We start from the raw sequence: 27,601 nt of genomic DNA, 5'->3' as shown, positions 1-27,601 counted from the left end.
CCGGTACTCCCCCAATGTACCCCCCTCGGTGCACCCCCGGTTCACCCCACCCCACTTCACCCCCGCACCCCCCCGTACCCCCCCCCCCGGTGCACCCCCAGTTCACACACACACCCCCCCCCATTCACCCTCCCCCATCGCCCCCCCCCTCCCTCGGGCGCCCCCTAGCGGCGGGCGGCGGTTCCCCCCCCCCCCCCCTCCCCGCGCCGGGCACACACCCTCGCGGCTCAACCAATGAGAAGCCGCCGCGGCGCCGCGTCACTCGTGGGCCGGGGGAACCTCCTCAATGAGCCACATTGTCGCGGGCGAGCACCGCGGCGCGCGCTGCTCCGGGGCCGCCTCCGCTCCGCACCGCTCCGCTCCGCTCCGCACCCCGCCGCGCAAGATGATCGCCTCCCACCTGCTCGCTTACTTCTTCACCGAGCTCAACCATGACCAGGCGCAGAAGGTGAGGGGGGGGGGGGGGGGGATGGGGATGCGCGGGACAAAGGGGCCGGCGGGGAGAAACTGGGGGGGGGGGGAGAAAAGGAGAGAGGGGAAAAAGGAAAAAGGGGGAAAAAGGCAAAAAGGGGAAAAAAGGAAAAAGGGAGAAAAAGGAAAAAAAAGAAGGGAAAAAAGGAGAAAAGGAAAATAAGAAAAAAGGGGAAAAAGGAGGAAAGGAAAATAAGAAAAAAAGGAAAAAAGGAGAAAAGGAAAATAAGGAAAAAGGGAAAAAAGGAGAAAAGGAAAATAAGGAAAAAGGGAAAAAAGGAGAGGGGGAAAAAGTAAAAAAAAAAAAGAAAAAAGGAAAAAAGAAAAAAGGGAAAAAAGAAAAAAAGGAAAAAAGAAAAAAAAAAGGAAAAAGGCGGAAAAAAGACCAAAACCAGGAAAAAGGGGGAAATGGGGGAAAGCGGCGGGCAGGGCAGGGGAGGGGGCGGGCGGGCGGGAGGCGCCGTTGCCGCCCCGCGGGCCCGTGCGCTGCCCCGCCGGGGCCGCCGTGCGGTACGTGCCGCGGCGGGCGGCTGCGGGACCCCGCGTGGCCGGGCGCCCCCCGCGGGCCGGCGGCGCGGAGCAGGAGGAGGAGGAGGAGGGGGGGGGGGAGCGTCTCCGCTCCCCTCCCCGTCCGTCCCCGCGGGGGTCGGGACCCCCGGGGCAGCCGGGCCGCCCCGCGCAGCAGCACGTGTCGCCGCTTCCTGCCGCCGGCGCGGAGCATCCGCGGGCGCGGAGCAAGCCCCGGAGCCGGGACCTTCAGCCCCTCGGCCGGATCACACACCCCACCCCCCCCCCCCCCCGGCTCTCGGTCCTCCCTCGGCCGGATCACCCCCCCCCCCCCCCCGGCGCCCGCTCCTCCCCGGGCGACGAGCCGAGGTCCCTGCGGGGAACGGGGCCCTGGCTCCGGCCGGGCCCTCCGCCGCCGGGGTAGCCCGGGGCCCGGCGGGGATGCCGGAGGGGGTTGCTCCGAGCTCGGAGGCAAATGCAGCACCTCGGGCTCCCCTTCCCCGGGGCTGTGCCCCCCCTCCCCCCCATCCTCCCCCCCTCCCCCCCCCCCGGGTCTCCTGCACTGACTGCGACAGAAAACATCTCCTTGCCTTCCCCCTCTCTTAATTTACGGGTCCTGAATGACCAGAGCCTGTTCCTGGACCGCAAATGCAAGTCGAAGCGTCCCGTTGGGATGCGCGGAGCGTTTGTCACCAGTAATTCATGAGTTCAGGCACTTGAAAAATGCAAGTGTTTCTGCTCTCCCGTGGCTGGTGGAAAGCAGCCGGCCTTTGTTTGGCCAGGACAGCGCTCGGGCTCTAAAACGGCAAGTGTTAAATAAATGATTCCGGGGAAAAAAAAAAAACCAAAAACCGCTGGCTGGGAGACTGTGCGTGAAGGCTCGGGCTCTTCCCCCAGCCCTCCGCCGGCGTTTGGGGCATCTAAGGATACGTCAGAGAGGGTTTCGCCTCCGAGTCCCGAGGTCGTGCGGCGGTTCCTATTGCCGGGGTTAGCGTGCCCGGGTGGGGGGTGGTCGGGATTTGCAAATGCCCCCTGGAAAAAAAACAAAACAAAACAAAACAAAACAAGCAAAACGCAAAACGCACGGCTGCAGTGAGCCCCGGCTGGCTCCGTCGGCTAACGCCGGGGACGCCGACGGAGAAACAAAACTCGCCACGTTGGCCCTTCGCCTGCATTAAATAAGAAGTGAAACAAGAGAGAACGTTAAAAGGAAAAAAAAAAAAAAAACACCAAAAAAAACAAAACCCAGACCAAAGCGCACAGAAATAACAAAGGGATCTGTAAGGCTTCTCCCTCCGCTCGCGGGTGTCCCGGGGTTGTGCAACAGCCAAATCCACGGGAAGGGGTTGTGTAACCCGACGGCAGAAATAGGCCAGCGGCACGGCCGACTTCTGCCTCTCAGGCTCCGGGCAGTTTACGAGTTCCTTATCGGGAGCTGGAAATAATGGAGAGGGAAGGTTCTGGTTTAAGGTTATTTGGCTTCGCTACCCTTTGGGAAAGGGTGTGCGAAGCCTCGGGAACCGGCTGCGTTTTCCTCCCGGCTCCGAAGCCCAAACAAAATGGGTTGCTGAGTTGTGGTGGGGGAAAAAAAAAAAATAATATCCAGGAGCCGTCGGCCGGGGCTCTGGCTGCCGTGGGAGGCGGCTCAGCCCTCCCGGCCCCAAACAGCCGCCTCCACAACTGGATTTCTCTGGGTTATTTTTAAACGAATGCCTGTGAATCCTGCCGGTACGGCAAAGCTGGGGTTGGCGCAGCCTCCAGCGAGAGCACGGAGCTCGGCTTCGCTGCAGGGGAGCGGGGAGAAGCAGCTGGGTTTCCGAGCTGGATGCTTCCACCGTGGATGCAAAAATTCTTGGAAAGCTGTGATTTTTTTTTTTTTTTTTTTTTTTTTTTTTTTCTCAAACCCAAAGGCTTTACCCAGAATTTGAGACTATACGGGAAAAGAGTTTAGGACGGTAGCCTGGGGCGCGTTCGCGTCGTGCGTCTTTTTGCTTTGGATCGGGCAGAAAAGGGGACTCGGCCGTGGGAAGAAAGTTATCCGGACCAACAGCTGTGGTTTGTGTCCACGTCAGGGCCTTGAAAATAGCCCCCGAAATAGGATTTGTCTTCCCGTTCTTGACACGGAGCAGCTTTACCTGCTCCGCCGCCCACCTGGGGGGACGTCGCATACGTCCCCAAACTCCTCCTGCCCTTCGCTTTGCCCAGCTGGGAAGTGGGTTGCAGCGCTAACTTATCTAACCCCCAAGGGATTGTGCAAACTTTAATTAACCTCAGCAGCGTCCTTTGGGATCCTGGCTTGAAAGTTTGCCGCAGGTGAACCACGTTCCCTTCGGATGTGCCGGCTCGCGCTGGGTTTCCTGGTCCCTGAACCTCAGCCTCGTCAGGCGACGGGAGGAGTGGGAGGCGAACAAGCTAAATAACCGGGCTGGCGGCTCTTCTTCCCCATCACTCCTTCGAAAGAAGGAAAAACTGGATATGGGGTTAATTTTCCTGTATTTGTGGCCGTTCCCAGGCAGGGGCAGGTTTTCCTCTGGTTTTTTTTAATTTTTTTTATTTTTCCTTTGCTAGGGGGATTAGTTTTATCTAGCTGATTCCTCCCTGGCTGCCTCTCGCAGGCTCCTCTGCGGCTGCGGGAGGGGTGCCTGACTGCAAATTTCCTGGAAACCAACTTAACAGCTTCCCTTAAGCCCGTCAGGGTCAGCGGCAGGACGGCCTTTCCCACCCTTGGCACCTTCGGGGAGCCATCGCGTATCCCCTCGCTCCTCGGCTTCTTATTGGAGCTACCGTAGGGAGCCAGGACGGGGCGCAGCCTCAGTTTCCCCAACCGTGGTGGGATGCTCCCAGCATCTGAAAGGGGGGGGGGGGGGGGCGGTCTCGGCGCTAGTGAGGCTTTCCGATGCAGCAGCATCCGAGGGGGATGCTGCCTCTTAGACCTGCCCCGGAGACCTTTCGGGTTTAAAACGGGAGAGAAAGAGGACGCACGGGCAGGGAGGCGTCTCAAAAGCCGGCTGGGGCTGCTCAGGGCCGGTGGGAGCTGGGAGCAGTTTGACGTCTCCGACTCCCGAGTCGGAAACCAGAGCGTTTTCCCAGTTAAATTGGGCTTTTCGGGGGCTGCGGAGCAGCGGGGTCGCCTGAGGATGGGTCCCCAGCTGCCGCTGATGCTCTGCAGCGTGACTTCTTCGCCATGGGTGCTCGGCTCCACCTCCGTCTAGGGGTTCAGCTGCCGTCCCGGGGGGGGGCGAGGATGGGGAGGAACCGGCCGAGCAGGAAACCATCTGACTCACTCGGGTTCAAGATGACTCCAGGCGTGTGTCATCAGAGGCTTGGCTGTGGCGGGGAGGGCACGTGGGGTTTAATTCGGCGCGGAGTCCTCAATAGCAGCCAAGGACGTGGGTGCTGCCGGGGTCAGGGCTGGAGTAGGGTGGGTGCAGCCCAGCATCAGTCCTGTGTCACTGAAGGCGGGGAGGTCGGGGAAGGGGACAAGCCAGTTCTCGGCGCTGAGTCAGCCCGGGCTGGGTAACGGCAGGGCGACATGGGGATGGGGAGCGCCGGTTTTCGGTGTGCAGGGGCTGAGGACGTGGCGCAGGGGCTGAGGACGTGGCGCAGGGTCTGTCCCGTGCTGCGGTGCCCATCCCCGATCCCACAATAAAAGCTGCAAAGCGCATGCCGGGTTACGGTCCTGAGCCAGGAAATAAAACGCTCCCCGTGCTGGATGCTTTCCCGGATTCACCCTGCGACCTTGCTGAACTGCTGCCGCTCCCTCTGCCTCGGTTTCCCCGAATCTGTCGCATCTCGCCGCGGATCTGGGCACGGATGGGGGCACGGCTGCTGGCTCGCCCTGGTAACTGCTGGGTGCTCACACAGCGTCCTCCTCTGAAAGAAGCAGGGAGGGAGTCGGTATTCCAAAAAAATTCAGCGATTTTAAAAAAAAAAAAAAACCAGCCCAGTTAAAAACTGGGATGGGGAGGGAAGTAATTTAAATTAAAAATAATTTCAGGCAGAGATTACCCTGGAGAGAGGATTGACTATGCACACCTGTGGGTCAGGAGTGCTCGAGCCTTCCCCAAACTTGAACAGCTCTCCGTTGTTCTCATACGCAACAAATATTTGACTTTCTTGTTGCCAAAAAGGAAAAGAATCCAGGCCAGAAACCAGCTAGCCTCTCCCAGCGTTACGCTTTTCCCCCCAAATGCTGCTGAAATTATGCACATCCAGCTGAAAACTACAGCGAGCGGGTACTGGGGGGGCTGGAAACATCGGCTCCTGGTCTGGTTCTCGCCAGACACGTGGCTTTGGAAAAAGACCCGGGAGCAAAACTGAAACGAAAGAGGAGCAGCTTCCCCTTCCCGGGGCCTGGGATCATTAACGGGGAAGATGTGGCCGAGACCTTATTGCATGAGAATGAACCACCCTGAGTCTTTCCCCTTCCCCGCTGCTCTTTACTGGGCAGGAAACGGTTGCGCTTTGCCGGAAGCCGCTGTCACGCTGTAATTTCCAGCACCGACAGCAATCCTGCCCCACGTCCCCAGTGAGTGATGGGGAAAAGGGTCCCCGCTACCGCTGCGAGGGGAACGGCAGCCTTCGTCCTCCCTGCTTCGGACCGCTCGAGCCGTACCGCTGCCCCTGCATCCCCCCGCCGAGGGGGGACGGTGATACGGGATAGAGGGGGGACGGTGATACGGGATAGATCTGTCGGGGAGGGTTTTTCCACACTTGCAAGTAGCTGCGTCGGTGGGTCCATCTTGCAAACATAAAAGCCGAGGAATTTTTTGCTCTGTGGATAGTGGCATTGAATTGGAATGCAGCTATTCGCAGGCTAATATATTTGCAGCGCTGACCCCTTAGGGTCTAGCTCTGATGAGAGGATTAAGAGAAGTCTTCAGGCAAAAGAACGCTTTCCAGCTGTGGTGCTGGTACTGGAACCGCGAGTTCATTACCTTCATTGCAAAGGCAAACCTGGCTTTTGGGGTACTTTTAAGCTTGGCTCAGCCTGGCACAGCTCACTCAGCTTCCAGCTGGCGGCAAAAATTGGGCAACTTGAGGTTTCTTCAGCCTTGGGGCGGATGGACCTTTGCCCAACGGTGGCATCGCAGCTGGGGAAGGGCGATGCTGGGCACTTCCCCATCACCTGGCAGCGGATGCTCGGCGTAGAAATTAGCCGAGCCTTTGGAGACAGCTCTGAGCTAGGAGGTGGGGATTTGCTCGGCTTTAGTTCAAAAAAATTGCATCGAACTCGTTACACCCACAGCGGCTCTAATGATCCGGTTCTTTAACAAAATGTCCTGCCCTGTGTGCAACTGTCTGGGGCTGTGAGCACGCCCGGCACTTCCCAGCTTAAATCTGTTCCTCCTCCATTCAGTTTAGATTTCCTCAGGGAAACACTATTATTTATGATGGAAGCTTTCCAGAAATTAAATTGCCCCATTCCGGATCCTAACCTAGTGACTTTATTTATTTGGAATTGGCAATGATCTTAAAAAAAACACAAAAAGAAAAGGTTAAACAACTGAGAAGGTTGTTTGTCTTGAAAGATACTCATGCTCCGGCGCTGCAGACTAAATTCCCCTCTTTTACCAGATCTTTGCTACGATTTGAGGTGTGCTCGGGGGCAGGGGGGGGAACTGGAGTAACGAACCGGGCCGTGGGGCTGGGAAGCCTTGGGCGTGAAGGTGGCCGTGGCTCTTCCTCGGCGGGGGTCAGGTGCACACCAAGGTGGTCTCGCTTGGGAAGGAGCTGAGCTGTTGCTGCCCTGGAGCCGTTCTGCAGGACGCCCTGACCTGCCTTAGCTGCCAAGTGGGACGATACCTACGTTCGTAGGAGATGATCCAGGTTTTAAAGGGCTTTGGAGATTAGAAGAAGGTCACCCTGTTTCTCATGCTGCTGATTATTCCTGGTATGGTGGAGCCTGGAGGACACGGGGAACGTGCTGAGCGGTGCCTGTCCTGGAGAAAGGAGGTGAAACCTCCACCCCGTTTCCCCGTGCTGTGATTTTGGGGGCTGGCTGGTCGTGCACGCAGCATCTTCACTGCCCCGTGCCTTGGGCAGGAATCAAGGAGCAAACAGCGATGGCTTCTTGTGCATCTGAGCTTCCAAATCATCCAGCTTCTCTGGGATGAGATCTTCCCCTAGCAGCATCTTGTGAGTCCAGGAGGAAAAGCCAGCAAAGTCAGGGTGGCAGACAGGGGAGAAACACCAGCAGCGTGCGGTTCGTGCAAGGGTGAAGCTCTGTCCCGAGCCCTGCTGGTGTGGTACCCCACCGCTGGGATGGGGACACCTCGTTGGGACCCCATCCCCACTCACGGTGGTCTCACCAGGACCCCCTGACCACCGTAGGCTGCCAAAGAAGTCCAGTGAAGGAAGGTCTCACGGGGGCGAGAGGCTGCTGGGAGGCAGAGCACCCACTGTCGGCCGGCTTTGTCTCTAATTATCACCGACACCCCAGGTCAGATGCTGCTGGAGAGGAGACGGAGTCTGGTTGAGGTCCTCCCCGCGCCAAGGGGCAGGTCGGGGGCTCCCGAGGAGGTTGTGAAAGGCCCCTGTGAGCTGGGACGACACTATGTCTCCAGCTCACAGCTAAGAAATGGGGTTGGGCCCTCTGCCCTGGGTCAACGGCATTGACCGATAACCGTCGGGGCGGCTAAACGGGAGATTTCCTACCCTGGGGCTGGGCTGGAGGTGGGCTCCGGACCTGGGCCCCTCTTGAAGCTGGAAGAGGAGGGCGAGGGTGGAGGTGAGCTGGGGCAGTGGCCACCTTCCCTGTGCCCGTAACCGGAGCCTGGGTACGTGGGTGGCAATTTTCGGCGAGCGAAAGCAAATAGGAGTGGAAGGAGGGGAGTTGTTTGACTTCCTGCTGCTGGGTTGGATAAGGAGGGGCTGGTAAACAGCCAGCACTGGGAAACCTCCAGGTTTCCTTATCCTTATCCTTTCCCTCATGCCTGCCTGGTCTCCCAACTGGCGGGCGCTCGTGCTCCGCTCCCAATTAATGGGAAGGAGCGGAAAGCACCAAGAGAAATCAGGAGGAGGTTTTACCCATCACACCAGCGAGGATGCCGTTCCCCGGGGAATAAAGCATCTCCTGGAGCGTGCTCGGCTGGGCTTCCCTCAGTCCTCCGACCTCGCCGCAGCGAGTGAAGCAACTGGGGACTCGGCTTCTAAATTTCCAGCAGAGCTGGGAGGGGGAAAGGATAAGCCGGAGCATCCCAAGCCTGAAACGCAGGCAGCCGAAACCACAGCAGAGCTGTTTTGTTCAGCCCAGGGTCTGAGCGGCTGCATCCGTGAGCGAGGTCACGCTGGGGCGGATGGCTATTACTTGCCCACAAAATGCCCATTTCCTATAGCGTAGCCCTATATAAAAAAAAATTCATGCTTGATTTCTGATGACCTTATGTTACGTGCCTGCAGACAGGTGACCTAACTGGGTGGAGTTTTCCTCTGACTTCGCAGGGCTTGCAGCTGCCCTTTAATTAATTTTAAGTGAAGTTAATTGAAACAGGGCATAGTTTGGGAGCTGGCAGTCTGTCCGCCTCTCCGTTTCCCTTCCCTGCTCCGGCCAGGCCGCGGAGACATGCACGGTGCTAATGTGTGGGTTGGGGAGGAGTTTTTCCATGCCTTTCCCGGGGAAGACGAGACGCTTTGATGCCGTTTATAGAAGGAGCCGGGCATCTTCATAGCCTCAGTATAAGGGTATAAATGATTGCCAGGAGCAGGGGGGGGTGGATTTCTTCCCTTTCTGGCCACGACACCCACTCCTGTCACACAGCATTGTTTGCTCAAGGGAGCTGAGTAGCTCTCGGCACCATAACCCTTTGTAGGGGTGATCTCAGCAGCGAAGAAATGAATGGGCAGTGGATTCCTGCCGAGCATCCTTCACGTAGGAAGAGGCCCTGGGGGTCAAGGTCGAGGCACGCTGCCGCCGTGGCGTAGGAAGGGCTCCGCAGCTGGAAAACCTCTGGCACTGACCTCCTGACTCACAGCCCGGGCAGGGAAGGTTGTCGAATTTGGGTCCTACTTCTGTCGCAACCTGTTTGGGTGCCCATAGGTGAATGAGTGGAGAAGATGCCGCGGAGCATCGGGAGCTCCTTGGGGTTCGGCATTCACAAGCCGGCCCCCGTCTGTGCGAGGGGATGCTGCCGAGGAGGGCGCGGGCTGGCATTTGGTGAGCTCTTTGGAGAGCAGCCCCGGGTGCTCAGGAAGGGGTGCAAGAGCGGCGGCGGGCGTTATCGGCATGGCTGGAGAGAAGCTGTGGCGGCACTGCTGGCGGTGCCGTGTCGGCAACGTGCTGGCACAGCCATTTCCTGCCCTTCGGGGTGGGTCACGACTTGCTCCTGCTTCTTGCATCAGCCCCAGCAGATGTGAGGGGAGCCGAACGTTGTCCTGAACACGTCACGGGGATGGTTGTGCCCGTGCCCCCGACCCTCCAGCTGACTTTTTGGCTTTATCTCCACCTTTCAGATCGACAAGTACCTCTACCACATGCGGCTCTCCGAGGAGACCCTCCAGGAGGTGTCCCAGCGTTTCGGAAGGGAGATGGAGAAGGGGCTTGGAGCAGACACCAATCCCACCGCCTCGGTGAAGATGCTGCCCACCTTCGTGAGATCCACCCCGGATGGGACAGGTACCGTGAGACGGGAGATGCTCCCTCCTGGCAGAGCAGAGGGAGAGCGCCGGTGGGGTGGTCTCAGTAGGTGCGAACACGTGCCGGGAGGGTGGGCTGGGGCCACCCATCCTCATGGTGCTGCCAAAACAGGGATGGCACCCCTGGCCACCTTCACTCCTGGTCCTGGGGGGGCTTCATCCCGCTTCTGCTGAGCGAGGTTTAGCGTGGCGACAGGTCTCGTTCCCCCCTCTGTGCTGGGCCGGGTGGGGGGGGGGGGGGCTCCCAGTTCCCACTGGTGCGAGGGAGGGTGGGAACCAGCCCTCGCGTGCCCTTCCTGGCAGGACGGAGACAGTCACGGGTCCGGCTCATCAGATTTCATTAGCGCTGAAGTGGGCGGCGGTGCCAGCTGCTGTCTGAATGCCATGAGGGCCATGGGAGGAGAAGGGGGCTCTCCAGACTTGGCTTCTCACAATACGGCCTTTCTGCCTGCTTCCCATGCCAGCAGGAGCCGGGCTGCCTGCAGCACGCTCCCGGCTGGGCACATCCCCGTTTCAGGCTCCGGCTTGCTCCTCTCAACCCAAAAAACTGCTTCCTTGAGCATCCATATGGGAAATTTCCTTGTGCCTCCCTCTCCTAGCTCGGTGGTTTGGGAAGGAGCTTTGTCGCGGTCCCTGCAGCATCGCCCCTTGCCCGCCGGCGCACAGCGGGATGCAGATGCACCCAGGACCTGCCGAGTCTCCTGGTGCTTGAAGCCAGTGGAGCGGTCCTGGCTGCTGAAGGGCAGGGAGGGACAGAGAGCCCCGAGCAGCCGGAGCTGCCCTCGGCTCCATGTCTGGGCTGGCAGCAGCCCTGGGGAAAGTCCCCGGACCGGTCGGTCCCATTGGCCGAAGTTGCTCAGGGTTGGGGTTGCTCCAGCGTCGGCACCTTCACGAGGGTCCTCGCAAAACCTCGGCGGCGGAGATTGCCGATAGCCAGCAGGAAAGGTGGATAAAGAGGAAGGGAGCTGATGGAAAGACCCATCTGCCCTTCCCTCCCCATCCCCAGCTGTTTTGGCACCGCTGTATTTTCGTACCCGGCTTCTGGAGGTGAGCGGGTCCCAGCAGATGCTGTGGCTGGAGTCTCAAGCGACCTGGCCTCGGCGGGCAGCGACTGGGCAGACTGGAGTTTCCTCTTCCGAGAAGCACGCCAAGCTGGCGCGAGCCTGCCGATTGAGTGATGGTGTTAAACAGGGCGTACCAGAGAGGTAGCCCTGCTCAAACAGCCAAAAAACCACCCCATCGCTGCTGGCTGTCCGCTCTCTTGAGGCAAGGACAAAGGTGATGAGCTGAAGGTCTGCATCACCGGCCAGCTCGGGGGGGTGGTTTGCTGGTAACATCTCGGTGAGGTCTGGAGCGGGTGGGGTGTGTGTGGCATCTCCCAAGTCCCTGGGGAGTCACAGGCATCACAGAATAGTTTGGGTTGGAAGGGACCTCTAAAGGCCATCTAGTCCAACCCCCCGGCCGTGGGCAGGGACATCTTCAACTAAATCAGGTTGCTCAGAGCCCCGTCCAACCTGACCTTGAATGGTTCCGGGGATGGGGCACCCACCACCTCTCTGGACAACCTCTGCCAGTGCTTCACCACCCTCAGCGTAAAAAATTTCTCCTTGTATCTAGTTTAAATCTACCCTCTTTTAGTTTAAAACCATTCCCCCTTGTCCTGTCGCAACAGGCCCTGCTAAAAAGCCTGTCCCCATCTTTTTTAGAAGCCCCCTTTAAGTATTGAAGCATCCCTGCACCCAGAGCCATCCCGCCTGCTGCATCCCACGTGCTCGGCCCCCCCCCCAGTGCACATACTGGACCTGGCTGCCTGCCCCGGGATCAAGATGTCAATCTATTTAAATATTTGAGAATATTTTTAATTACAGGGATAGCCGGAATGGCGCCCCTGGGCATGGGAACTATTGCAGCCAAAGGGGCTGGGTGCTGGCGGAGCGTGTGTCAGCGCACCCGAGAGGCATGAGCAGAGCTCTCAGCACCCTGACCCGCGTTGGGGAGAAGGTGCAATCCCTCTCCTTGCCCTTGCAAGAGCGAGCCCTGGCTTCCTTCACCGTATCCTCCTGATTTGCAGCTTCTCCGGTGTCCCAGCTGGCATTTCTCGCCCAAAGCAAGCTCAGCACGTGGGGAAAAGCGGCACAGCAGCATGGAAAATGTTACACAAAAGAGATGCTGGGGCAGTCACGGGGCTGCAGCTGCCCAGAGACTGGAAAGCGGGAGGTTTTCAAGCAAGTCCCGGGGAGCCAAGAGCTGGGATTCCCTGTATGGCTCCAGCTGGACCCGGGCCGTGAGCGGTATCAGCGTCTCTGCTGTTGGGTTTTGGAGGGGGGGACTGGAAGGTGGCATGTCGGGGCCGTGGGGGTGAGCCGAGGCCAGCCCGAGGAAGGGCTCGCTGCCAGCTCCCCTGGCACGTCACTTCGTGAAGAGACTGTGTGACAACGGCTCGGGAAGAGCTCAACGTCCAGGGGTGCGTCCCTCCTTCTTCTGCTTTCTTTTTTTTTGAGCTTCTGGGCAAAGTCTGACTTTGGCTGGGCACGAAGTCCTGCTCCCACCCACTTCGGGTGTCAGCAGCTGCCTCCCACCCGAAAGATGGGGTGCCACGCTGGCTTTGGGGCTCCACACCTTCCTCCTCTAGAGCATCCCTGCCCTTCCTACCCCTCCTTGCTATAGCAGGGGTTGTCTCTGCTTTCGGATTACGCCCTGCCTAATGCGCAGCCGGCAGCTCCCCGGGATCCGGGCGGATGAGAGGCGCTTATAGAAATACAAGGTCACATCTGCGGGCTGAAGTCAAAACACAGACCCAGCTCCCGACCGCTCCACCCTCCTCTGCACTCTTGGTGGCTTCGCTCTTCCTGATGCAGTGTGATAAGGCGGGGGGGGGGGGGGGGGGGGGGAGATTTCTGCTTCTGAAGCAGGATCTCTCCTAAAACCAACTTCTCTTGCTTTGCTCGGCTCCAGCACCCACCGAAACGCCCGCTGTGCCATGCTTGCGGCGAGGCAGTGGGCATCCTACCGCAGGCTGGTGGGGGAAAACAGACCCCGAATAAGCTTTTCTTTGGAGCCCCAGCGACTCTGAGCAAGGGCTCTCCTTGCTTAGTGCAAGCACCACCTTCCTCCCTGCTCCATTCCTGGGTTTGCCAGGCTTTGCCGGTGTCACCGTGTTTCCTCCTTCACGCTAATGTTGACACAAGGATCTTCTGGTGCATCCTCCGTTAAGCCCCAGCAGCTGATATCCCTGGCCTGGGGTTTTCAGGAGGGTGCTGCAGGACTTTGGTGGTCAAATCCCTGGAAATTCAAAGGGTGGTTCTTTGTAACACCCTTCCCTCGGCCGGTGGGCTCAGTTCCTGCCGATAACCAGCTGCTTCTGCAAGAAAACCAGCTTCCATGGCCCGTGGTCTTGAAAGGCTTTAACTAAGATGCCGTTTTCATGCCCAGAGCCCCTCGCCCGGCGATTTACCGCACTCCCCAGCCAGGAATTGCGTTGGGGAATCGCTCCTGGGTGACTCTCGCTGTGGTCAGTGTCAGTTGCTCTTTGCTGGACCCGATTCTGTCCAAAACAAGCCACCAGGTTAATCCCAGATCTTTTGTTGCTGCAAGCCCAGTATTTCACGCCCAATACCTCATAAGCCCCTTTGCTGCTCTCCACCGCTAATTCAGTGGAGATGCTGATGTGAGCACCGGCGCTTTTATATTCCCTTTTCTGCTTGAAGCCTCTCAACTTGTTGAAAGGAGGCAGGGTAGGGCTGGCAAGGGTGTCTGCAGACGGGGATGGAGCGGGAACCGCCGGGGTCTGCGCCTCCACCTCATCCTGCATCTCCCTGGGGGCAGAGCCTGGACCTGCTCCAGCTTCTCTCTTCCTCTTGTTTTTTATTAAGCTGATTCGATCGAAGATTCCTACAAAATGGGGTTGCAGTCAGTTGGAAGCCTTGAGGTTTGAGGCGGAGGTCTGGGGTGACCGACCCCCGAGATGCTGGGGCGTGATCCTGCACACGATGCTCCGGTCCCCTGGCCCCAGCCTGGCCAAGGGGACGGCGGAGCTCCCTGCCCGCTTTGCCCCGTGCTTTCTTCCAGGGAGCGCAGGCATTTTTTTAAAGGCACTAAACACTCACTCTTAGGTGGTTTGCTGAGAGCAAACAGACCCTTGAATCAGAGCTCTGTGTTTGCCCTCGCTGTTTGGTTTGTGAGTTCAGCATCGCAGCCTCTAACTTACCGTGTAACGAGGGAGCTCTAATCTAAGGGAGGACCCAGACGTGGTATTGGAGCGGAGCCCATCACACAGCCGTATTGCTTCAGCTTGGGAATTTACCAACGGAGATTTTGCTGCCTTTTTCCTCCTGCAAAGCCGGTCCGCCCGGGAATGCACCCCTCAACTTCAGCAGTCACCACCCGAACCACTTGTACCTCTCCTGTGGCCGTTGAGCCGCTTGTAAGGGGGATTTTTGGTTGTTAGGTTGGGTCCTGCTGCTGCTTCGTGGTGAGGGTCGTGGTCGGTGGGCGGCCGGTCAAGGGAAAGCCTCGCAGGGGCGGTTCAGCCGAAATACCGGGCGTGCGGAGGGCTGGGCAGGACAGGAGGACAGCCCTGTCCCTGGCTCCTTGGCCTTTTTTTGGGGGGATGTCTGTTCCTCCTGGGTTCCTCACGTTATTTCCAAGGAGCTGAGCAACCTGTGACCCTCTTGGCTCCAACATCCTTTGCCCTGACGTATTTATCAGCCCTCTGAGGCATTTTTCATGCTCTGCTAGCAAGCAGAACAGCACCTGTGCCGACGGCAAGGGAAGCAGGAGCACGGCATGACCTGCGGTTGGGGCAGAACACGATGCCAGCGGTGCCCAGCCAGGCATCGCATCCAGCTCTGCCCATCCGTGGCTGAGGCCAAATCCCCACGGTGGGCTTACCGGTGTCCTCAGGACAGCGAGGAGCTTCACTGAGGGTTTCCCTGGTGCATTTTCAGCATCCGTGCAAAGGGACGTGGCCAAGGCATGCCCCTGTGGCTGGCAGACAGTCTGCAAAATGAGCTGCCAAACTGGTTTAAACCTCATCGCTGCAAAGGGTCAACGCGGGCGGGAGGCGAGGAGGAGAAATGAATATCCAGGGTTTGACTGCCCCAACACATGAGCTCGGGCACCCCACTGCTTTGCTGGCTCCCGTGCCGTTCTTCAGCCCCGTAAGCGCTGAACGGGACAGCCCTTGGCTACGCTGCCTCGCTCAGAGCTATGCTGAGGGTGTTATTTGAGGAGGAAGGAGTTGCAAAGCTTTGATCGGGTCCAGGTTTGGAGTGCTCTGTGGTTCTGGGTTAATAGCTCTTGCAGGGGGGTGTGTGTGTTGCTCCGGAGATGAAGTGAGGGTTGAGCCAGAGCCCGCGCAGGGACTCGGCTGAACTTCAGCTTTGGTTAAAAATAATGGTGTAACTGCCTCAGCATCTCCTCGTCCCGCCGGCCGGTTGATCTCGGGGTGTAACCTTAACCGACGGGATTGCACCCAGAGCATCGCAGCCTGCGCAGGGGGGGCTGCAGGTGGTGCTGCCGACCTGCCCAGCATCACCTCTGGGGTGATGCGCTGACCCCCAGTGCTCCCCCTGTTCTCCATCCTGAGCGGCAAGGCTGTTGAACGCTGCCTAAGACCTCTGAGCCCCTCTTATTCCTCATCTTCTCATTTCCTCGGAGCACAAGGACTGCTTTTAATAGACCTTTTCAGCCGCAGAGGGACTTTATAAAGCTGCTCTCAAGCCCAGGCACCGTCTGCAGTTCCCTCGCCCCGCGTCCTCGGAGGGTCAGCCCCAGGAAAGACGCCAGGACAGATGGATGCCCCGCAGGCTTGGATGGCGAGCTGCCTTTTCAGCTGGAGTCACTGGAGATGCTGGCTGGCCTGGTGTCATTTGAATACTAATAAACCACAGTTTTTGTTTCAACTGTAGCCCCTTTGTAAAAGCATGGGCAGGCACAATGCGGCCCCCGGGCGCTGTAAGCTGCCCTGGGGAGCCAGCACAGCACATTTAATGCATTCAGAAATCAAACAGTGCTGATAGAGGGCTTTCCCCCATCCCTCTCCCCACACTGCTAGGTATTTAAAACAGCCAGCTTGGCACTTTTCCCACATCCCGGGTCTCAGCTGGCCCGAAATTCAGCGAGCTGCCTTGGTGCCTGGTACAATAAAAACAAACAGGAGGTGAAACCTGGGGCTTGGAGGCAGCAGGACCCGGGACTCCTCTCGGCCGACACAAACGGAGAAACTCTGCTTCCCCCGTCTGCCCGGGGAAGGCAGCAATGAGTCCCCGAAGGTCTTTTGGATTTTTTTTTTCCCCCTCCCTGGTTTCCTGCTTACACCTTTCAATCTTGCCTTCGGCAAGAAGCCACATGCCGGGAGTGCACGGGATTCCTGGGGCAGGGGAGGTTGTCCTGGACCGCGGCAGCCAAGCCTGAACATGAGTCTTTTTTCCACATATCAAACTCTAGTTTCGACTGCTGGCTAGCAGGGTTTTAACCGCTTGGGCTGGAGATTTAGGAGCTTTCGCCAGCATCCTGCGTCAACAGGGTCAGGAACGGGTGTGCCGCCTTATTCCTTATGGAGCCTGAGGCTGGAGCTCGTCTTCCCTGGGAGCGCCGTTGGGTTTGGGCACGGGCTTGTCTGGATGGGGCCGGTGGGATCTGTCCTGCTGGCAGACGCGCTCCTAGCTCAGCCACCGCCTCTGCACTTCTTACCCAGGGCATCAGGATGTATCTCAAAGATAATGCTTTGATCCCCATCAGCTATGGGGGTGCCGGGGGTGCAGAGGAGGGGCAGGAAATACAGCCACAGCTCTGATAAAATAAAAACCCGAATATAATAATAAATAAAATAATGAAAAAATAATTAAAAAAATAAATCGTACCTTACCCTCATATTTGCGAGGTGGCTGGTTACTTCCTCGCCTGCTCCAGGGCTGTCCGGTGCGGGCACCGATGCTGCTGAAAGGGACCCGTCGAGTTAAATGGTTGTTCTTGTCTGGGCTCCCGCAGAGGATGGTGACTTCTTGGCGCTGGACCTCGGCGGCACCAATTTCCGCGTGCTGAGAGTGAAGGTGTCCGACAACGGCCTGCAGAAGGTCGAAATGGAGAATCAGATCTACGCCATCCCCGAGGAACTCATGCGAGGCAGTGGGGTGCAGGTGGGTTCAAGCCCTCTCTCCCCCGTCCCCGCTCTCCTGGGCAGCCCCCTAACTGCAGGGCTTCCCCCATGGGGGGGAATCACCCATCTTGGGGCAGTTCTCCTGCCTGAAGGGAGGGTTGGTGTCACCCCAAGACCCTGAGCTGTGTAATGGGGTTGGAGCAGCATCCTATTGCTGCCATGCCCAGCAGGATCCGGGTAGATCCTTGCCTTCCTTTGCCCAAAGCTATTAATTCCTGACACCAAGTAACCAGGACGGGTGAGGGCCACGGAGGTGTGGTGTGGGTGGCAGACCACCGGTCCCTCAAGCGGGCAGGGATGCAGGCGCTGCTCTGGCGCATCGTCTCGGTCGGGGCACCCGGGCGAGGGCTCACTCTTTGCCTTTTTTTCCAGCTCTTCGACCACATCGCTGAGTGCTTGGCCAACTTCATGGAGAAGCTGAAAATCAAAGACAAGAAACTCCCCCTTGGGTTCACCTTCTCCTTCCCGTGTCACCAGACCAAGCTGGATGAGGTGAGTGAAGGTCTCGCCTCCTCCCAAGGGCTGTGGCTGAGCCTGGGATGCAGTGGGATGAGGGCGAGCTCTCGCTGGGGGCAATAGCCATCCCACACCAGTTTAGCTTGTGCTTTTAATTAGGCTCGTGGGGCTTGGGTAGCGTGTAAGGGCTTGGTGCTGATGGAAGCAAAGGGTGTGTCCTGGGGCTTGCAGGGGTCTAGGAGGTGATGTTTAACGTGCTGGTTGCTCCGTGGTTCCGCTCTGCACGGATGCCTCCACAGAAAGCAGCGTTTTTCCCTTCTGCAGACAGAGCTCAAGGAGAGCGGCTCTGGCGGGGAGAGCAGCTCCAGCCGCCTGCAGCCAAAGGCAGCCCAGACGTGCCGAGCATCACATCCCCCGTCATGCAGCCGGCGCAGGGAGAAGAGGGGGGGGGGGGTCACCCGCCCCGGCTGCTCGCCATGCTCCGGGCAGCCGGGAATCAACGGCTGTCAGCTCCGCTCAGCTGCGCCAGCTCTCCGCTGGGAGCTGGTGACCTCGTTGGGAGACTAAACATCTCGGCAAGCAGAGCCCAGCCGGGGCACGTGGCCCCTCTCCTGCCACCCACGGCCTCTGCCGGGCTTCTGCTCTTGGCGGGGGGGGGGGCTAGTGCTTTCCTTGCCCTTATCTCACCCAGCTTCCCGGGCAGGATCGGAAAGGAGGGCGGCTCCATGGCGTGCTGGCGATCCAGCACGTCCTCCCCGGGAGGGAACGCAGTGGCATTTTGTACCAGGGATGGAGCAAGTTGTGCTCTCGTGCCTGAACGATTCAGCAAAAGTAATGAGGAAGAAGATTAACGCTTTCCTCGTGGTAGTTGCGAGGGCTGTAAAAGAAAAAAAGAAAAAAAAAAAAAAGAAAAGAAGCTGGGAGAGGAAGCATCTGTCCCTGGTGACCTCGTCTGGTTTGCCTCTCTCTGTGCCTCAGTTTCCCCATCTGTAAGGCAGGGCAGGTGTTTGCCTCGCGAAGGCGTCTGCGGTTCTAGGGTTGGAGATTTCGAATGCAGTCGGGTCCTTTCCCTTCCCCCAAGGCTCAGCGCAGCCCCCGGCCAGGTGACTGCGATGGCTCTGCTGGGTGGGGACACACCCGGTGCCTTCGGCTGCGGGGGACCGTGAGACCCCCATCCCGCAGGGTCTGGGTCAAGGAGCTCTCCCTACGCTCGGGAACAGGTTTTGCTCCAGGGCTCCATAAAACCCAGTCACGGGAATCACGTTTCCTCCTGCCAGCAGGAACAACGAGCGACTTGCGTGCTATTTCGTGGCCATAAACTTTATCTGCGCAGAGATGAAGAAATCATTGCTGATACCGCAGCTCGCAAGCTGATAACAGGGAGGGACTCACCTGCGGTGCTGTGTGTCCATCCAGCCCTTGCCTTGCACCGGGGAGCCCTTGAGACACGTGGCTTGGTGGGTCTGTCCTCCGAGCATTCCTTCTTGCCGTTTCTCCATAGAGCATCCTCGTTACGTGGACGAAGGGATTCAAATGCAGCAGCGTGGAGGGGAAAGATGTGGTGTCGATGCTGCGCAAGTCCATCAAGAAAAGAGGGGTAAGAGGTTGGGCAGGTCTGTCACCTCTTGGGGTGGTGGGACGGGGGCACACGGTTCCCTGGGACAGGATACTTAAGGCTCCGCACCTTGCCTCCCCTGTGACAGCAGAGATGTTTCGGTCCGTTTTGGCCACGCTGACTCAATCTCTCTCCTCTCCACCATCTCAGGACTTTGACATTGACATCGTGGCTGTGGTGAATGACACTGTTGGGACCATGATGACCTGCGGCTACGACGATCATAACTGTGAAGTTGGCCTCATTGTCGGTGAGCTGCTGCAAGGGGGGGAGAATTGGGGTCCGTCTCTCCATGAACTCCAGAAGGAGATCATGTTTCTTGCAGGTTTCAGGGTCTTTTGGGGGAAAAAGAAAGGGGATAGCGATGTTAGAAAACCAGCATTGCCCAATGTTTGTTTTCTTCCATCTTTGCTTTCTGTGGTGCGTTTGGCTGTGGGTAATTATGGGGAATACGGGAAAGGCAGCAGCCTCTCACCGCATCCCTGTGCTCGGTTCAGGTACCGGTACCAACGCCTGTTACATGGAGGAGATGAGGCACATTGACCTTGTGGAAGGGGATGAAGGTCGGATGTGCATCAACATGGAGTGGGGGGCCTTTGGTGACGACGGCGTGCTCAACGACATCCGGACGGAGTTCGACCGCGAGATAGACATGGGCTCGCTCAACCCTGGCAAACAATTGTAAGCAGATTCTTGGCTTCGGCTCAGGCTCGGGGTTTGCTCTGCATTGTTCATCCTTCCATTGCGCTGGTGTTAGTGGGACCGAAGAGGTCGTCCTAGTTAACTAGGTCACCGCGTCCTCCGCCGTGCCAGCCACACCAATGCAAATAGGGGCTGTATCACAAATTTGGGTTGGTACGCCCAACTGAACCACTCAACACCCGCTTCCCTCGTGAGCCTTTCACTTGAATGTGTTGATTTCTGTTTCGTTCCCCGGCCAATGAAGTTATCTGCCAGCCAAGGCAAACATCACCACCTAATGTCCACATCCAAGTCCTACAGACCTCCCATTCCCCAGATGGCTTCTGGCAGCACGGGTGGGATTTGCGGGGGTCTCCGCAAACTGACAGACCCCCCTTCAGGTAGCCATAAGTTCTCCTTGCAGAATGATGGTTATATCAACATGGCTTTATTTTCTCAGTGATGGGATAAACTACTCTGGAAAGAGACTACCTAGATTGTATTTGGGCGATTGCATTTGGGCCTGGAAGGCTGCCAAGTGTTTTTAAGGTCAACCTGTGGCCACCCCACGGCACACGCAGCCAAACAAACACATCTTGTGCTTCCCCCATCGGCAGGTTTGAGAAGATGATCAGCGGGATGTACATGGGAGAGCTGGTCAGACTCATCCTGGTGAAGATGGCCAAGGAAGGGCTCTTGTTTGGAGGAAAGCTCACACCAGATCTGCTCACTACCGGCCACTTTGAGACCAGATACGTCTCTGCTATTGAGAAGTAAGTAGGATCCGGATGGTTTCCTGGGGTCCCAGCCCATCTCCTGACATCTGTGCTGGGGGAAAACAGGACCCACCACAGGGCAATCCGCTGACCAAACCAGGACACTTCAGATGGCAAAAGTTGGATTTCCAGGCATGAATCCTTTTTTGTTCTTTGATGTGCAGAGAGAAAGAAGGGCTGCAGAAAGCCCACGAGATCCTCACCAAGCTGGGCCTGGAGCCATCTCATGAAGACTGTGTGGCCACCCACCGCATCTGCCAGATCGTCTCCACCCGTTCGGCCAACCTGTGCGGGGCCACCCTGGCAGCCGTGCTGCGACGCATCAAGGAGAACAAGGGGTTGGACCGGCTGCGGTCCACGGTGGGCGTGGATGGCTCTGTCTACAAGAAACATCCTCAGTGAGTCCATGAGGATGGGCAAGGCTGGTGGGGAGAGAGGGTGAGAGAGCACAAATCCGTTCCTGCCAGCAGTGGATAAAGCTTGGCACAAGCAGAGCATCTCCAAATATTCCCCCGGGCACCTCCGTTTGGATCCCAAAGGGGGCCCAGTCGTTTACAACCCCAGAGGGTCACATCACCTGTGGTGGCACACTCAGGTCCTCTTTCCTCCTCCGTAGCTTTGCCCGGCGTCTCCATAAGACAGTGCGGAAGCTGCTGCCGGACTGCGAGATCCGTTTCGTGAGGTCAGAAGATGGAAGCGGCAAAGGAGCAGCCATGGTGACGGCGGTGGCCTACAGACTGGCCGCCCAGCACAAGGCACGGCAGAAGATTTTGGAGGCGCTCAAGCTGAGCCACGAGCAGCTCCTGGAGGTGAAGCAAAGGATGAGGATGGAGATGGAGAAGGGGCTGGGCAAGGAGACGCACACGGAGGCAACTGTGAAAATGCTGCCCACCTACGTGTGCTCAACTCCAGATGGGACAGGTGATGTACCATGTGTATAAGCCCATGTATGTCCTGCGTAGGGCAAAGAGGCAGCATCGCTGCTCCCAACTTCTGCACCGCTTAGGGAAGGGCTGGGACCTTTGCCATGGCCAGTTGCCTCTTCGTGGTGGGAGTGGCACAAACCTTTTTAACCTCCAGTATGATACTGGGGAAAGTGGCCGAGCCTCCAGGACGTTCTGCACTTGACTTAACACAAAGCCTGGCTTTCACTGTGGTTTTTGCCGCCGCAGGTTTCTCACCACCATTGTCCTGGGTTGCGCTCCCAGTTCTGTCGGTGGCTTGTGTGTGCGTCTGCCCCTTGGCTTGAAACCCCGTGATCTCCCCGAGTCTGGAGCAAACCTGTCCATCCATCGCCTTCCTACCTGCACCTGCTCTTCTCCATTCCCAGCCACCTCTTGGTTTCTGGTCCTCTCCCAGGAAGAGGGCAGATTCGGATCAGCTTTGTGCCACACGTCCACGATGACCCTCGTTGGGATCTCTCTCCTAATGATTCTCTCTCGGGTTTCAGAAAAAGGAGATTTCCTCGCCCTGGATCTGGGAGGTACCAATTTCCGTGTGCTGCTGGTGCGCGTGAGGAACGGGATGAGGCGCGGCGTCGAGATGCACAACAAGATCTACTCCATCCCGGTGGAGATCATGCAGGGGACGGGAGAGGAGGTGAGGATGGGCAGCTGGAGGTGGAAAACTGGGGCATCTTCCCTGGGGTGGCAGCAGAAGTGGCAGGCAGTAGCGCTAGCTGACCACAGGAGCTGTTTTTGCCTTGCTCTGCTTTCCAGGCTGCAAAACCAGGAGGGTGCAGAAGGCTGGTGCTCTCCTGCCTTTAGAGCAGTGAGTTCTGCCCAAGGCTCTGGAGTTCGAAATGTGCTTTAGGAAGCTTGAAACTGGTTTTTAGGTTAGAAATTGTGTTATTCCCAGACATCACTGAACCTCCCTGAATCCCACACACTCCACAAGGGCAGATAAGCATCATCCCCGTTTCCGAGATAGAGAAACCACACACAAGCAGTAAGAGACGTCTCCAGAGTCTTATTTGCAGATGGAAAGAGTTTTGCAAACCACTCCAGGCAGTGCTCGGGGACCGGGAGTATTTCTAGCAGGAGCCGGGGCAGACAGGCTCTAGGGATACCTTGCAGAGTGACGGGACTCCCGCGTCGCCCCTGGGAAGCTGGTCGCCTCCCTGCTAGCCCCTCCATCCCTTCTGGGTGTAGTACGGGGCCTGCAAGGTGGAGGTATCATCACAGTGATATGACCTCATTGTCGGTGGGGAAGAGGATGAGAAAGGAGCTGTTTTGGGCTTGCTCACCTCACACAGCGCAGCTGAGCAGCATGCTGGCCTGTTCAAAGCCCTGTTGGCTTGGGAATGGATCAACATCTCCAGTAGGCCAGGCAGGCTGGCATCCAGCCGAGTTTCTTGCTGCGGTGGTAACTTCTCCTTTCGGCTTTGTGCACCCAGCTCTTTGACCACATCGTCCACTGCATCTCCGACTTTCTGGAATACATGGGAATGAAGGGTGTATCGCTCCCGCTCGGCTTCACATTCTCCTTCCCTTGCCAGCAGAACAACCTGGATGAGGTAACCCCAACCCACCTCGTAGCATGCATGTCTGGTACCCAGGGCTGGCTGAAAAGCCAGAGCACACTGGAAACTCTACGTACCAGCATCAATGACCATGTGGCAGGTCAGATGGAGACCCAAGAGAGGGGGAAGGTAGGAGCTTGGAGCTGCCGGTGCTTCTGACAAGCTCCTTTGCTGCATCAAAGCAAATGCAGATCCCTTGAGCTCTAGAGACAACCCAGTTGAGGCATCCTCCATGTGTGAGGATCTGACCTCCACGTGCCAGGCAGTGCCTGCCGAGAGCTGGTGGACCTGGGGTTGCTGTCCCTCCCGCCCAGCAGCCTGGGTGATTTACCGCAGGGTATTTCCACAACAGGGGATTCTCCTGAAGTGGACAAAAGGTTTCAAGGCGACCGGCTGCGAAGGAGAAGATGTGGTGAACCTGCTGAAGGAGGCAATTCACAGGAGAGAGGTGAGTGTCCACGTAGCTGTGAGAAGCCGGCTGCTTGCTCCCCACACCCTGGCTGTCTTTGGCATCTTTAATTGGCCTGTAAAGCAAATTAATGGGCTGAGCACAGGGCTAATGAGTGTCTGAATTTTAACAACCACCCTTAGTCATCACTAGAGGTTGGATTTTCAGACCCGGGAGCTAAGAGCTGGCTTCTGGCGAGGGCTGGAGCAGACTTGTCTCACCGTGAGTTAGGGAGACACCATGCTCGTTTCCTCCGTGCAGACCACCCAAAGCTCCTGCCCTGGAGGCTGTTCCTGGCAGGGCTGTCCCAGCGTGCCAGCTCCTCTGCAGTTATGTCTTGCTGGAGGTGTTTTGAGGTTTGAGCATCCACCTGCAGACACATGGGGCTGCAGGAGGTCTGTGGGTGCCTGAAGGACTCCCATGCTCAGCAGACAGGTCCTTTCCCAGTCGTGGGAGCAGACGTAGCAAGCTGTGTCCTCCAGGAATAACCCACGCAATCCCATCCCTCTGCAGGAATTTGACCTGGATGTGGTCGCGGTGGTAAATGACACAGTTGGCACCATGATGACCTGCGGGTACGAAGATCCATATTGCGAAGTTGGGCTGATAGTTGGTGAGGACTGAAACTTTCTTGCGGAGTTCCTCTGCCTGTGGTCCCAAACCTGCCCCCGTGGGGTGCTCCTGGCTGCAGGAGAGGTGTCTGAGGGCTTTTATCTTGCGTACGTGCCCCGCTTCTCTGACGGCCCCGTTGAAAGACGCTTCTCTCTCTGCAGGCACAGGCAGCAACGCCTGTTACATGGAGGAGATGAGGAACGTGGAGCTGGTGGAAGGGGAGGAGGGCAGGATGTGCGTCAACATGGAGTGGGGGGCGTTTGGTGACAACGGGTGCTTGGATGACATACGGACAGAGTTTGACTTGGCGGTGGATGAGCTGTCTCTCAACCCTGGGAAGCAAAGGTGCGTGGTGGCTTTGGGGGGGGCTGGGAAGGGACCCCCGATGAGGCTGGGTGTCCAGGAACAGTTCAGTGGTGCCCCACCAGCCTCTCGGTGGAGCATCAGAGGATGACGAGCAGGGCAGAGTTTGGCTTTGCGACGCACCGATGCGTCCCTCGTCCCCTGCCCGCAGGGTGGGGACCACACCGCTGGACTTGCTCCAGGGTGTCAGGCCAGGGGGTTGTGTCAAAGGCAACTGGCAGAGCTGGGATCCCGATCCGGACGCAGTGTCCCTTCTTGTCCTGATGTGCAGCCTGGCCCTCTCCTTCCCAGGTTTGAGAAGATGATCAGCGGGATGTACCTGGGGGAGATCGTCCGAAACATCCTGATGGATTTCACCAAGCGAGGGCTGCTCTTCCGGGGACGGATCTCAGAGAGGCTGAAGACCAGAGGGATCTTTGAGACCAAGTTCCTGTCCCAGATAGAAAGGTAAGGTCCAACAGGCAGGGTGAGCACCAACTCTGGCCTTACAGCTGCAGATTAGAGATGTAGTTTGGGGAAAGCGTTCCCAGCGCTTGTGGGAGGAGTCCCAACCACTCAGTCTGGAGCCAGGACGACGTAGGGTGCTGCAATGCAGGTAAGTCAGCAAAACCCATGTGGTTCTGACAGCGCCGGTGTTGAGAGACAAGGAAACTGGGGTTGGCAATACAGACACCTCTTTATCCTCTGCCCTGGACAGAGAGGGGCCACAGCTTAAATAGCTGTCACGCTCCAAGCCAATGGCTTTGTCCTGAAATAGCCTCACTGATTAGGATGTGACATCAGAGCCACATCCAGATCTGAAAGCTGAGGTTAGAGGGGAGCTGTAGAGTCCCTCCAGTCAGTGTCACCCAAGCCGCGAGTCCCTGGGCTCTGCAGGATGTAGATAGGAAAAGGGAAGCCACACATCCAGGTTGCTCCATCTCCTAATGCTGCCTGGCCCTCGTGTCCTCCCCAGCGACTGCCTGGCCCTGCTCCAAGTCCGCTCCATCCTCCAGCATCTCGGCCTGGAGACCACGTGCGACGACAGCATCATCGTGAAGGAGGTGTGCACGGTGGTGGCCCGGCGGGCAGCTCAGCTCTGCGGGGCCGGCATGGCAGCTGTGGTGGACAAGATCCGGGAGAACCGCGGGCTGGACTTCCTCAAGATCACGGTCGGTGTGGACGGGACGCTCTACAAGCTGCACCCTCAGTGAGTTGCTCGGTGGTTTGCAGTTGTCCTCCAAGGAGGCTCACGCTGGTGCATCTGCCCATCTTGGGCAGATGGGGTGCTAAGTAAGAGTCAGTGTGGAAGGCTTCACGGGGTAGCTGGCGAGGAGAGGAGGTATTTTAGGGTCTCAAGGGCTGCCAGTAGCTCACTGATCTAAACTCTGTCAAGGCACAGCAAAAACCAGCTGCTCCCTAAAGGATGGGGCGCCAAGACAGATAACACAGCAGGGACCTTGCACCAGTCAGGACCCAGTCCCACAGTACCTGAGGCCAGGTTGACCCAGACACGGTGACCAGGTTCAACCAGGAGTCCAGATCATCGGACGAAGTCACGGGGATGAGGCAGGTCTAAACCAAGAAGTCAGTCCATGATCTGGATCAAGAAGGCCCACAGCCAAGCAAAAACTCAACTATGCCTGAGCTGAAGGCTGGTACTCCTAGGACAATGTTGCTTAGACTAAAGGCACTAAAGGCACAGGGCTGAGCTTAAGTAGGGCTCCGGGGCCCATGGGTAGAGGGAAGGCTCTGAAGATCCCCCCCAGGCGAGGCTGGTCAGGACTATTAAGGTTTATTAGTGCTCTCAGGGCTTGGTGGGACTAGAGAAGGGGCCAGATTTAGTCCTGAGTGGAGGATTATGTTGTGCTAACGGTGGACTTGGGCTGAAGCGGGGAGACTTACGCTTTCCAATGCCTCATACCTGGCAGCTCTCTCTCCATCCACCTTTCTCCTCTGTGTCTGTAACACTGTTTGGGACTCTGTTGAAGGCAGCTATGATGATAGGTGCGAAGTGGTTTGTTCCTCGCAGGGCCGGCACCTTCAGCCCAAGGCAAGTTAAATCAGCGTCTCTTCCTTCCCCCCCTGTGCCCTACAGCTTCTCCACCGTCATGCACGAAACAGTGAAGCAGTTGTCTCCAAAGTGCGAAGTGACCTTCCTCCAGTCGGAAGACGGCAGCGGCAAGGGCGCAGCGCTCATCACGGCGGTGGCCTGCCGGATCCGGGAGGCCGGCCAGCGATAGAAGGAAGGAGGTTTGCCGAAGAGCTTGGTTTCAGCAAAACAGGATGTTTCCCCACCCGGTCCCTCCCTCCTTCCCTCCCTCCGTACACACACACACACACACGGCCTCCCCTTGCAAGCAGACTCTTAGCTTTACTTGTTCTCTTGAGATACCACCAGTGGGACTGGAGATGCTGTGTGCTTTGTATAAAGAGTTGTCTTAGGAGTTTTATTGCATGCCATAAAACCGCGTATCAAGTAAAGCTAAAAGTGTCTTTTGGCTGTCTACCTACATTTCCAGTTAGAGCTGGACCTGTTCCACTTGCAGCCTCCGTCAAACACCGGCTCTCCTTCCCCACATCTCCTAACCACTCTCACATCTTTCCTAACAGCAGAAAGGATAATGCTAGAATATTTAGGACACTGCATTGTCACTTTACAGTAACTGGTACCTATTTATGTATGTCGGAGTCGTAGCGTGTCTGTGCTGTAGAAAGCAAACCTCTTTAAGATTGGGCTAAAGACCTCCACTAGTCTTTTACCCTGATCAAGGCTGTATTATTTCCATGAAAGTCATGGTAACTCTTAAAGCACAGGGTGCAGAATTTCAACCGGCGTGTTCCGAGTCTGCACTGAGAGATACCAAGTATCTCTGTTGGTGAGCAATATTAAAGAACCTGCTGGATCCAAGTTAGAGGTGCCCCTTTAACTGCCCCAGCAGAGCACGTGCCTGGAAATAATTGGGGACTCAGGGTCTAATCCCATTTCCCGACCTCTCACCTGCACCCTCAACAGAGTGTAGTAATGTGGCATGTACGTATGGTTGTGTTACACTCCCTGGAAACCACTAGCATCCTTCCCTGGTGCATGTGTGGATACAAGGAACCACCACCAAGACGGGTCGGTCTCTTCCCTGCAAATACACACCCCCAAATGTTGTGGCCGTGTGTCTACACTTGGCATGGTGAGTTTGGTTTGCTTTTTGTCTGTGAAATAGTTCTGCGTCTTCAGCCTTTTAGGTGACACCTGGATTTATACACTGTATATTTATGTTTCAAGAGATCTTACATCTTTTTATGTACATAGTCTCGGGGGGGTTATGTTGCTTAGTTTTGACTTCACCTTTTAATGTCATTTAAGAATGGTACAGAGTACTTA

The 27,601-nt window shown here is 57.3% G+C and overlaps 1 protein-coding gene across 1 annotated transcript; it reads left to right on the top strand.

The window, feature by feature from the left end:
* The first annotated feature begins 325 nt into the window (after positions 1-325).
* LOC143170558 (hexokinase-2) lies at positions 326-27,601 on the top strand. Its single transcript, XM_076358955.1, has 18 exons — positions 326-448; positions 9,430-9,592; positions 16,603-16,751; positions 17,144-17,263; positions 18,729-18,824; positions 18,993-19,092; positions 19,340-19,523; positions 20,141-20,296; positions 20,464-20,697; positions 20,916-21,220; positions 21,750-21,898; positions 22,695-22,814; positions 23,173-23,268; positions 23,782-23,881; positions 24,042-24,225; positions 24,535-24,690; positions 25,199-25,432; positions 26,321-27,601. The coding sequence occupies exons 1-18, from the start codon at positions 386-388 to the stop codon at positions 26,463-26,465; spliced, it is 2,754 nt and encodes a 917-aa protein (XP_076215070.1). The 5' UTR covers positions 326-385; the 3' UTR covers positions 26,466-27,601.

This window comes from Aptenodytes patagonicus, chromosome 24, assembly GCF_965638725.1.
Source record: "Aptenodytes patagonicus chromosome 24, bAptPat1.pri.cur, whole genome shotgun sequence".
NCBI lineage: Eukaryota > Metazoa > Chordata > Aves > Sphenisciformes > Spheniscidae > Aptenodytes > Aptenodytes patagonicus.
The sequence above is the reverse complement of the archived record's forward strand: the minus strand, read 5'-3'. Positions and strand labels throughout refer to the sequence as shown.

What these genes read in the sequence shown, in the direction of transcription:
- LOC143170558 (XM_076358955.1), top strand. Translation starts at nt 386, where the DNA reads ATGATCGCCTCCCACCTGCTCGCTTACTTCTTCACCGAGCTCAACCAT. An exon ending in TGCGAGGCAGTGGGGTGCAG is followed by an intron (nt 16,752 to 17,143) that starts GTGGGTTCAAGC and finishes CTTTTTTTCCAG; the next exon opens with CTCTTCGACCACATCGCTGA. An exon ending in GTCTACAAGAAACATCCTCA is followed by an intron (nt 20,698 to 20,915) that starts GTGAGTCCATGA and finishes CCTCCTCCGTAG; the next exon opens with CTTTGCCCGGCGTCTCCATA.